The 11,457-nt window shown below is 48.4% G+C and overlaps 4 protein-coding genes across 4 annotated transcripts; 2 read left to right on the forward strand and 2 right to left on the reverse strand.

Moving 5' to 3' along the window:
* Nucleotides 1–1,285: 1,285 nt before the first annotated feature.
* On the forward strand, nucleotides 1,286–3,231 carry N7469_007116 (uncharacterized protein; the record flags this gene model as incomplete). Its single annotated transcript, XM_056646034.1, has 4 exons — nucleotides 1,286–1,292; nucleotides 1,350–1,860; nucleotides 1,924–2,549; nucleotides 2,609–3,231. 4 exons carry the CDS (start codon nucleotides 1,286–1,288, stop codon nucleotides 3,229–3,231), a joined length of 1,767 nt encoding a protein of 588 aa, XP_056499475.1.
* A 799-nt stretch (nucleotides 3,232–4,030) lies between these two features.
* N7469_007117 (mRNA splicing protein SMD2) lies at nucleotides 4,031–4,769 on the reverse strand (the record flags this gene model as incomplete). The annotated part of the gene is made up of 4 exons (XM_056646035.1): nucleotides 4,031–4,073; nucleotides 4,177–4,425; nucleotides 4,650–4,682; nucleotides 4,741–4,769. 4 exons carry the CDS (start codon nucleotides 4,767–4,769, stop codon nucleotides 4,031–4,033), a joined length of 354 nt encoding a protein of 117 aa, XP_056499476.1.
* A 1,376-nt stretch (nucleotides 4,770–6,145) lies between these two features.
* N7469_007118 (putative GATA transcription factor (Ams2)) lies at nucleotides 6,146–9,784 on the forward strand (the record flags this gene model as incomplete). Its single annotated transcript, XM_056646036.1, has 5 exons — nucleotides 6,146–6,185; nucleotides 6,245–6,398; nucleotides 6,467–7,219; nucleotides 7,281–7,687; nucleotides 7,722–9,784. The coding sequence occupies 5 exons, from the start codon at nucleotides 6,146–6,148 to the stop codon at nucleotides 9,782–9,784; spliced, it is 3,417 nt and encodes a 1,138-aa protein (XP_056499477.1).
* Nucleotides 9,785–10,781: 997 nt separating this feature from the next.
* N7469_007119 (putative ssDNA binding protein Ssb3) lies at nucleotides 10,782–11,348 on the reverse strand (the record flags this gene model as incomplete). The annotated part of the gene is made up of 3 exons (XM_056646037.1): nucleotides 10,782–10,852; nucleotides 10,925–10,979; nucleotides 11,103–11,348. The coding sequence occupies 3 exons, from the start codon at nucleotides 11,346–11,348 to the stop codon at nucleotides 10,782–10,784; spliced, it is 372 nt and encodes a 123-aa protein (XP_056499478.1).
* Between the last annotated feature and the right edge of the window lie 109 nt (nucleotides 11,349–11,457).

An 11,457-nucleotide genomic window follows, 5' to 3' on the forward strand; every position in this document is an offset into this window, starting at 1 on the left:
AGAAAGCTCGTAGAAGTCTATACGTAATGAATTTCCTCTGCTAAAGCTTCATTGTTTTGAAGGTGGTAGATAAGGAGACTTGATCTCAGTAAGATGCAAGGTAATCGAGTAAATTCATCATCTATCAATCAATTGAATTGGGTTGGATATTCTCATCAGCTACTTCTACATAGTGCTGTGTGTACTGTACTACTTACTGTAGGCAATGTACTTTAGCTAATTTCCCTTGACCATGGATGGTTACGCTAAATAGAGTACTGGTCGGTGCGCGGACCTTTCGGGCGAGCTTCCCTCGGAGATTGTCAACATACTGTATGTAGTGTATGCACGGGTATTAGCTATACCACTCGGGCGAGATTCTCATTGACAAACACAAAGGAAAAAAAGAAAGGAAAAGAAAAAAAAGAAAAAGAATCCACCGTTTGCAGCGGTGAAATGCCCACTCGGACGACAAGTTGCCACCACAAGGTGAAGGGGTACCTGGCGGGTTCACGGGATGTCCGTGAAGGGTAATCCGAACAGTCCGAATGTGGATGGAATTGTGGATGAACTTTTGACGTTGTGGAGGAAAGATGCAGTCATCGTGGCCGATCTGCTTGTTCATGTGAGCAGAAGAGAATTATGAAAAATGGACTTACATATGAGAAAGTGCTGGACATAAAGAGCTGGCACTGTCCTGGTAGATTCTCTTGACTTTTTTTTTTTGATTTCCTTTTCTTCTACTTCTACTTCTACTTCAACTTCCCCATACTCTCTCAACCAACCGCGGAGTATAGTTGTACGTACTTCATTAGAACACAAGTCTCCTCACAGACCAGCCAATTCTTCATGTACGTACTCGTGTTATTTTTTGCAGTTTTACAACTCAATTACTCTTCATCTTCCATCATCTCCTGGTGTTGACAACTAACAATCCTGACCAGCTTTCGCTGCGTCAACCCCCCACTTTTATTTCCCCGCCTCTTCATCGCGCCCCGATCCCCCGATCTGCTTTTCTTTTCGAGCTCGTGACGAGAAGTACATACATTTCAGCTAGGCCTTGACGTCTTCGATTGTGTCAATTGCTGCAGCCACGAAGTTTGTGTGACTTTTTGCATCAATATCGTACATAAGAAGTGATAGATCCGACATTTCTTTTTCTTTCCCTCATAAGTATATATCGACTACGATTCCGAGCGATTCACACGAAATTCCGATTCGAAATCAAAAAGCAACCTCTGAGACTTTGAAACTAACGACAAGACGACTGGACATTATTTAAAAGAGTATATTAAAATCCAACAAAATGCAGAGTATGTCTTCCATGATCCGCATAAAAAGCACAACAATGTCTGACCGTCTTTTTGTAGCCAAGCATTTCTTTACCGACCCAAACCATCTGGTTCTGACCGCACTGAATTCCCTAACCCTCACCAACCCGTCCCTTGCATTGGATGTTGAGAACAAGATTGTTTTTCGCCGACCAGATGCGCCCCGCAAGTCCAAGAAGGTTTCCATCGTGACTGGCGGCGGTTCCGGCCACGAACCCGCGTTTGCCGGGTTTGTCGGCCAGGGTCTCTGTGATGCCGCCGTTGCTGGAACCATCTTTGCTTCTCCATCCGCGGAGCAAATCCGTAGAACTGCCATCGATCGTGTCCCTACGGATCAGGGTGTACTGATCATCCCGAACAACTATACTGGTGATGTCTTGAACTTCGGTATGGCGACGGAGAAGTCGCGTGCCGCTGGTATCAAGACTGAGTTCTTTGCCATGGCTGATGATGTCGGTGTTGGCCGAACTAAGAGTGGTAAGGTTGGTCGTCGTGGTATTGGCGGTGGTATTTTGATCTTGAAGCTGGCTGGTGCCTTAGCGGAGGCTGGGTAAGTATTATATTACCGGCTTATTCAAACTATGAGAATAGAATGGCTAACGTAATCTTATAGTGGCTCTCTGGACCAGGTTTACCGTCTTGTCCAACAGACCAATGATAACCTTGTCTCCATTGGCTCTTCTCTGCAGCATGTCCATGTTCCTGGCCGTGGTGTCCCTGAGGATTCTATTGCCAGTGATGAGGTCGAAGTTGGTATGGGTATTCACAATGAGCCGGGATCTCATCGTACCAAGTTTGAATTGGTTGGACTGGTCACGACCATGCTTCGCCAACTGCTCGACCCTAATGACTCCGACCGCGCATACATTAAATACACTCCCAAGGATCAATTTGTCCTTTTGATCAACAACCTGGGTGGTGTTAGCCCGATTGAGCTGTCCGGTATCCTCGATGAGGTCCACCGCCAGCTGACTGGCAGCTACAACATCAAGCCTGTTCGCGTCATTCAAGGCTCATTCTTGACTAGTCTGAATGGCCTGGGATTCAGTATCTCGCTGCTGAAACTGGAAGACACTGGTCTTGGCGCAGGAAAGTCAATGCTTGAGCTCCTCGATGCACCTGCCGAGGCTACAGGATGGTCGAACCCAATTCCCACACCCACCTGGGAGAACCGCAATGACAGCCCAGTACAGCTCAAGAACTCCAACCTGGGACAAGAGAATCCTAGTAACCTGAAGTGTAAGTCTCAACTGAGCCCCTTTCCATACCGAGAATAACTCGACTAACCGATCATTCAGTGGATCCCGCCATCGTGAAGAAGATTCTCGGCGCCGGCCTGAAGAGCGTCATCAGCGCTGAGCCTGAAGTCACTCGATTCGATACTATCGTTGGCGATGGTGATTGTGGTATCGGTCTTAAGCGGGGTGCCGAAGCCATTCAAAAGTTGTTGGATACCGCCCCTCTAACCGACGACATCGTCAACACCGTCAACCAAATAGTCACTGTCGTCGAGAATGTCATGGACGGTACCTCAGGTGCCATCTACGCCATCTTCTTGAACGCATTGGCCCACGGCCTTCGCGATCAGGATAAGGGCTCCCCACTTCCTGCCTCAACCGAAGTCTGGGCAAAGGCACTGAAGCATTCCGTCAATGCGCTGGCCAAGTACACTCCCGCGAAGCCAGGTGATCGAACCCTCATCGACGCCTTGGTGCCATTCTGCGATACACTCTTCGAGAGCAAGGATGTGCACGCTGCTGCTGCGGCCGCACAGAAGGGTACCGAGTCAACTAAGAGCATGAAGGCTAGCTTGGGTCGCTCTGTATATGTTGGTAGTGAGGAGGAATGGGTTGGCAAGGTGCCTGACCCTGGTGCCTATGGTCTTAGCGAGTTCTTGACTGGTCTGGCCAAGTCGGTTTAGACGTATTTCGCTTTCCAGTCGTCGAGTTCATAAACCATATACCTGACTCCGGGTTCTCCGTTGAGTCTTGTTCTAATATAATCTCATGATAGCCATGACAATGTCAATTTATTTGGTTCAAGTGATTTCTTACGCAACGTGTACTATACTAGTAGACGGGACCAGGAGGACTGATACTCAATTGACCAATGTCCGGGTTACCACAATATGGGTAGCTACCCCGGAGGCTACCCCGGGAGATATACTTAGTACGTGACGATAAGTAGCAAAGGCGTCCTCTATGATCATTCAGAATCCATTACTATTCACTTCTGCCCCAAGATAAGACGCCGCCCTGCTCAACAGCCAAGAAGAAAGGCATAAAAATCCAAAACAATGAACGCCGGAGTGTTCTCTTGATCACTCATCCACTTTTCAAGGAGCAAGGCGTATGCAGCCCGCGTTAGGATAGAAAAAAAAAGCCAAAGTCATAGTTACATACGAATGTTACCTCACGAGACAAATTCGCTAATCTGTCCGAAATGCGTAGCGGTGACGAGCAGAAGCAAGGGCGAAAGACGGGAGATAAAAAAAGATTCGTAGGGTTAAAAGGTAAATAGGGTATCGAGATCGATTACATGATGAGGTCTTTTTTTTCCTTTGAAAATCCATAGGCCACACTTTTTGTGGATGACGTGCGTTGCAAGCAGGAGAGATTTGAACCATCAATTCCCGCCGATCCGATCCAGGAGAGACTGAGACAGAGAAAATGCGATTGGAGCGGGATGGATGCACAAAATAGGTGAAGATGGTAGAACGCTCAGCTGAGCAGGACCAGGATGACGGAGTCACCGCGCAAAAACCTAGATAAATACTTAGCAAAAGCACAATCTTATGGCGAGTCGCAGCGACTATCAATGCCGAATGGTAGGGGTTCAGCTCAAGGCATCCAGATCAAAAACTCACATCTTGCTAATGAAGCGATCCTTGTTAACACCCTTACTCTTGCTTCCCTTGGGCTTCTCGGTCCACATTTCCTTTACGTTCTCCAGAACCATGTTGCAGTGTCGGTCAAAGGCCTTAACGCGAGCCAATAGCTTGCGGTTGTTACGGCAAGAGATCAGGACCTGGGTGTGTGTGCGGGTGGCGGTCTGCAGGAGAGAGAGCGGGCCGGCGGTGAGCTCGTGCTCTTCGACGAGAGCAACCTCATATTCGCTATTGAGATGCGCGATGCACGATTAGTTTTCTGTATGTTTCTGGCTTGCATCGGAATGTGACAGGGGAGGGGCATTATAGAGTGCTTGATCTTCTTGACCCCACATTTATCTGTGTAGGCAGAAATCAGAGGAGGGAAGAGGGGGGGGGGGGAATTGAAAACATCATGGAAATGATAGTCATCATGTAGGAATGATAATGATCAGGACTTGGATTGAACGTACGTGAGCTCGCTCTTCGGCTTGTTAAGCAGATCTCTGTGAGAGTTTTGGTCAGTCAATGAAGGATTTATGGATTCGTCGTGCAGATACATACTGGATCTTGGGATCAGGAGCTGTCGACATTGTGTAGTTTGGGGGTATTAAAGGGCCTGGAGGTCTCGTCGTGATGAAGGAGAATCGCGACTTGAGGTTTAGCGGCACGTGACGAGCTTTGATGTTTCTGCCTTAATGCCTGAATGTCTAGACAGACCGCCCGTGGATCAATCTGCATATGTGCTTTTTACCATCAACGATGATCTTCGATTCAAGCTGTATTTTAATTCATGAAAATGACTCAGTGTATATCGATGTACCTCATTGGTCACCTCAAAACCGACCCATTATGATTTGGGAAGGCTGCCGGCATTGCTCAATGCTAAACTATTTACCCTTAGCTTAAAGGACTTTCCTATACTAGACGTCATCCTACCTTGGCAACACTCGGACTCCGGATATAGAACTCTTGTATCTTATTCCAGGGTTTATTGAAGATCAAAACTCATAATTTATGAGGGGTATCTTCATAACTATTTCCTTGCGTTTAAATGCATTAGCAAGTCTTTACAAGTACCTGCTTGAGGTGGATTCTCAGCCTGATATGCATACGTACATGCATACATCGTATGGACGTACATAGCGACTATACCCAACCACTATGAATCTCGCTCTGGCATGGAAGATGATGTCTTTGGAAATACTGAAAACCTATCAAAATTCTTTCTCAATATTACCTCAATGTACATGCTTAAAAATAACAATATTTTTCACATTTGATCTGTAAATGTGTAAATGTGTAATTGTGTAATTGTTGAATTGCCATTGACCATTTTGCACGGAATTGATGCTGACTAACCGACACGCCTCGCGATTGGCTGTCACGTCGCGTACACGCTTTGTTTGACAAGATCGTCGGATAGCTTCAACCCGCGAAGCAAGGTTCCTTCTTAAACCTCCAGCCTTCTTCATCCTCTCTGCAGGTGCTGCAGCTCCCTTTCTATTTTCCCTCTCTACTCTTTATTCCTCCCCACACCTCTCTCTTCCTTATCGATTCTCCCTTGGTAAGAGCGGTCTATCCCATTTATCCTCTTTCAGAATTCCTCCGTGTCAATCATCACCCGGTTAACATTCCACAGCTGCACAGATTGCTCCACCAATTTGCTGCATAACCTACCTTTTCTCCCGGGCGACAAAATATTTCCATAATTCCACGCGGGGGCATTGGCTAGTTTCGACTTGATCCTTTTCCGAATACTACCTGACGTGCATTGGTTATCGAATCTATTCCTCCTGTCGACCAATTCGAATCTCCACCTCCCCCTGCGATCTGCTTCGGTCCCTGCCTCCTACTACCTGCTTTTCGAATCCCCGCTGTTCTCCCTTTATAATATCTACTCCCTCGCCAAGGTCGTTGGTTCATTCATCTCTTTTTCGTGCATGGTGGACTACCAGAAATTTGTGAGATGGAATCTCAGGACGGAATCACCGTCCGCCCTATGAGGCGTATGGATCTTTCTTCTCTGATGTGCTTGGGGTAAATGCTAAATAGGGTCATTGAACAGTGAAGGTCCTTTATACGTTTGACAACGACAACAAGACCAATTGCCTTGCTCGGTGGCCTCACGTGCTCGATGTTCAAACTGCTTATCTGGATGAACAGACTCCGGTCGGAGTGATAGAATTGAAGACGTGTATTCAGGCAATCGTTTCCGCCAGGTACAAAAATTTCCTTTCCCCCTCAGCTTCAATCTCGCTCTTGATTTAGTGCTTATGCAACCTATTAGTCCCGAATTGGTAGCTCAATTGGGCAAGGACTACACGGTTTACGCCTACGACTATTCGGAATATGAAACGCCTCTTGTTGGTCAGGGAATGCTATCATGGGTTTTGGCGTCTGCCTCTCCAACTCCCGAAGCTCCGGCTCATCAATCGAAGACCATGGTAACGGGCCGTGTGTGCAAAAACCCTCTTGGTCTTTTCACGAAAAGTTCAGCACAGGAGACTCTGGAGGTCAAGCTCCGACTAGTACCTGTTCCCACCGTCATGCAAAGCGAATACCTCGACAGCATGCAAAAGTATCGCGAGCTGAGTAGCGTCATTCCTCACGACTTTGATGCCCAGTCCTGGACGAATTTCATGCGTCAAAATCCGTCTCTTCTGGAACGCTCCCGAAGCCAACATTCCGAAGCTGCTTCGTCGCCCATGCATCACTCTGGCATTGAAAGATTTCATCAGCTATTAAGTGAAGGCACCACTCAGCGCGAATTTTCGAATTACCATAGCAATGAGTCGATCCGTTCTGCATCACCTACCCATTCTTATGCCCCCAGCCGAGTTTCTACCCCCGGCGGAACGCGGTCTTCCACACAGCAACAACAATCCCAGTCTAAAGGATTCACATCTAACGATATGATCCGCCCATCCTCGAGTGCCTCTATGCGTGACAATGATTTCCAAGCCCCCCAGTTATCACCAAAGAAGAGGATCCATTCTGTCTGGCTATGGCAGTGGAGAAGAATCTACAGACCCCCAGCCCCGTAAGAGGGCTAAAGTATACCAAGCGAGCTGGCCTGGTAAATCTGATATGAATATTGAAAGACAGCCAAGCTCACTTCGTGTACAAGCCAGCACAGCTGCCTCTGTTCGAATCCATCGCCCGACCCCTGTCAATCCTCTTCTGACAAGTGAGCACTCTAACGAGGAGCCTGTTCGTCCGCCTACGCCGATTTCGCGCCCTGGTGATAATCAACGCCGAATTCGACTTTCCTCTAGCCTCCTAAGAGAGTACTCTGCCCCGAGCACTTATACATCACCATATGCGCACAGTGACGATCTAATCCCCACAGATCAAACAGCTACTTCGCCTGATGACTCGCGTTATCAAGGTTTGTTTGAGCCGTCATTCAATATGCCGTCGTCTCCTCCAGTTGTTGAGTCCCGCTTTCCGCCCAAGTCGAGTCCGAACCTACCTCCTATATCTCTGGACACTGATTCAGGGTTTATGAGTGGGGGGGTTGGATGACATGATTGACGATACAGCAACAACACCCGTGGATGAAGGCCAAAGACCCGACTCGAATCCTATTGGTACAGTTCGAGCTTGCTCTGTCAGATCTGCCGTTCAAGCTACCTCTCCGGCCAGCACTGCCGACATCACACCCCAGAACGCAAATGCTGTATCGTCCCAACCTCCGAAGAAGCAAAATTCTCGACCACCTCCTGCCCGGACACAATCCTGCGCCTCCTCGAGGCCGAGCTCGAGAGCTGGCGCCCAATACACCCCGAAACAGCTCGCCCCGGCACCCATCTCTCAGAGCGAACTTGAGCAGATGCTGGCCACGATACCAGCCAGCGATCCCATTGGTCCTACGCATCCACCTCTTGTCCACTCCCAAACGTGGGCTGGTCCCATGAGTGACTGCTATGCGCAAACACCAGGAGCATCGGCACCTCCGCCTACGAGTAGGAGGAATCGCAAAGGCGACTCATCTAAACAGGCCAAGCGAATTCAAACACGCCTAGAAACTGCTATTCGCGATGGACAAATGCCACCTTACTGCGAAAATTGTGGCTCTATCGAGACCCCGACATGGCGGCGGGCATGGTCAAAGGAGTTCAACGGAAATGAACAAGTTGCTCAAAGCATGATGGCTGACGATAATCATTTGCTTTGGGAAGTACTTGACAAGGATGCCAGCAACCAAGTCACAAAATTCAAAATCTACAAGAAGAGTGTTCTTGAGGAGGATGTTGACTTTGTCCAAGTTCTACTTTGCAACCCTTGTGGTTTGTGGCTTTTCAAAGCGAAAACGATGCGCCCAGAGAACAAGTGGAATAAGCAGCCTGCCGAGCGAATTGGCGAGAAAAGAAAGCGACCTTCAAGGAAACGCAAGCAGAGTGGAGGCCCTTTATCCAAACCATCGACTCGCACTCGCAGCAAGAATGGAGTGAGTGAGGTAGCTGCCTCATCTCCCGCTCCAACAGAAGCATCTTCTGTACAGAACGATGAGGGCAATACGCCCCAACTCGAAAATATAAACGAAGATGGTCAAACCGAGACTGAGGATTGCGATGGATCTGCAACCAAGCGTCGTCGTGCAACCAGTGCCGAACCACCTCGATCAACTGATTTGGCCAAGGATCGCTGGGAGGGACAGGATGCTGTTGAAGCTCTCAAGCTTGCCATTCAGTCCAGCCCTGCAAGGAATATAGAATCGCGAAAGATTTCTTCTGCAGATGAAAACAAGCTGACACCCAAGCCTGTGCGACGGGCGTTATTCCCAACATCCCAGAACGAAGGACCTCTAAGAGAGCTTGATGCTTCATTCGTTAACAGCTGCTCTCCTCGACGCAGCCCCCGAATTGCTTCCTCCTCCCGCGACGGCAAGCAGCACCAGGAAAAGGAAAACCAAGGACCAAATGACGAAGACGATCTTGGTGGACTTTTTGAGAGCCCACCTATGGACTTCGATCTTCCGGTCAGCCCCACTCCACGTCGACGCAACGCTCGTGTCAACGTGATGCAGGAGAGACGCCACTCCTTGCCTTCGAATTCTCCAACTGCCAGTCGGAAAAGGGAAGCTGGCGCTGCCGCAAATGCAGCTCGTCTAACTGCAGAGCGCCTTCAGCGTGCTCAGAACGGCCAGGGCAGTACTCGATCTACTCCTCGCCAGGGTCGCTCACCCAACAAGAATGCCTCTGTAGCACTCGCCGAAGGGGCCCTTCACCCGGAGACCTTCAACTCTCTTGACGGCATGATGCTCGATATCTTTGATAACGCCAACCATCCTCCTATTGACCTGGACGAGGTGAAATTCTCCGGCGATGACTGGGCGGACTGGCTTCCCTCAGACTATGTTTCCCCCACTGGATCTGAAGACGGCCCAGCCCCATCAGAAGATCTAATCAATGCTCTTCTCTCCGAACCCGCGGGCATGAAACAGAACTTGCACGCCGCCGAATTCAATATCTTCAACTTCGAAGCCACCGATATCCCTGATTCAGGCTTCTTCAGCTCCGACGCCGCTCACGGCGATAGCGCTGGCCTGCCATCCAAGGCTCAGTCCGCCGAGGAGCATCCCAGTGAACAGGCAACTCTTTAAATGCCTACCTCAATAATATACCCCGTTCTCTCCGATTTTTTGTTTGTTTGTTTTTAGCGACGGCGTTCTGGTTCAGCGGTTGATATGACTGCATACCACAATCATTACATGCTCTCCATGCTTATCTTCTATCAATTCTACTTCGACATGTTTGGAATGATGACCCCAACCCAAGGCACCATTATGAAGCCTCTATCTCGCTCGCTGCACCGCCAGTGAGCCTCGTTGCTTCAATACCCTTGCTCGTTAGATGAGCAGGCAGCAACATTATTTTATGAACAATTAAATTAAAATGAAAATACTTTATCTCCTCCAATTTGAATTCCTTACTAGTACCCGTAGTGATGTCAATGACTTCTCAGGCCCTGTACTCACCAATCTCGCTATGCGAGTGAGAGCGTCTGCGAAGGCAGGGTCAGCCCTGTCGAAAAGCGAGGGTGTCATGTAGTCTCTTTAGGCTTGACATCTCTAATCCTCCCACTGCTCACTCCTCAATTTCATAACTACTGGAGTGGGTTATGGTTCGTGAAACTTAAGTACCTATTTCCAAGTTGCGATTCAGGTGGCTTTTGGAATTGTCTCCGTATGGGGTTTTCACCATACACGAACTGGTCTTGGTGAACACCTGGGGTGCGATATGCTCCAGCAATAGAATGAAGTAGTTCAAATGAACCAGAAGTTTGAGTATACCATGCTTGAAACGCGGGTTTATAGTCAAATATATACTAAATATAGTCACGTTTGTAAGCCTACTCAGTATTCAAAATTGGCAGCGCAGCCACCGGTATATAATAGCAGTATATTTGATTTTGTCCGCTCATGGATCAACTGAAAAAGCTCCCAAGACAAAGCAGCGCTATTTGAATGAATATAGTGTCAGCCACTGGCTGGACACCTGTAAGTCGATGAAAGCTCGGATAAGCTATTTTGGTCGAAAGTTGAGCTGCGTAACCCCGCACCGCAGCACATGTATTCATATTTTAGACAGAGGTATCATTTATTCGGCATCATAGAAAATAGATTTGAAGCGGTGTGTGGCTTCCACAACTTGCTCATAGGTTCGGTAATCTATCGGAAAATTATCCAGCAATTGTTAGAGAAAAGCTCAGTTTCATAACCTTTGAGAAGAAGATCACTCACCAGATTCCGTGGGGTTGCCCCAGTCTGTTGTTCCCAACACTCGAACACCAAGGCCCTGTTGAATTGACATGGTCAGATATCAATTCAAGTGCTGGTCTTCCACAATCCACCGGGTTCGTATCACTGAATCCAATTCAAAGAATGACTCTTCCCCGCAGTTCCATCAATATAAACATACCTGTCCACCGTCAAGATCAGCAACCTTGCCCACAACCTCAATCATCTTTCCCATCTGCAAATGTGAGTCCGGCTTTAGGATCAGCGTGACATCCCCGTTATTGCCACATGTGATCGTTGCTGTATCGCCGCGCAGCGCGCTAACAGTACCGAGAATCCGGATAGTGTGTGTTGAGCGCTGGCCGGCGCTGGAAGGGTGGAAGGCGTTTAGGTGAGCCGGGAGGATGCGTGGAGTTTGAAGAGACATTTTGTTGGTTGATTGTAGTTCTGCGGAAGATTTGCTTTCGTAGATGAAGATGAGGTCCGTCAACGAGGCCTGAAGGAGACTCGGCGGGTTTCGCGGGCGACGCGCTGCC

Source organism: Penicillium citrinum (genome assembly GCF_028827155.1).
Source record: "Penicillium citrinum strain IBT 23319 chromosome Unknown utg000006l:1.0-3011923.0:1.0-3012962.0, whole genome shotgun sequence".
In the NCBI taxonomy this organism is placed as follows: domain Eukaryota; kingdom Fungi; phylum Ascomycota; class Eurotiomycetes; order Eurotiales; family Aspergillaceae; genus Penicillium; species Penicillium citrinum.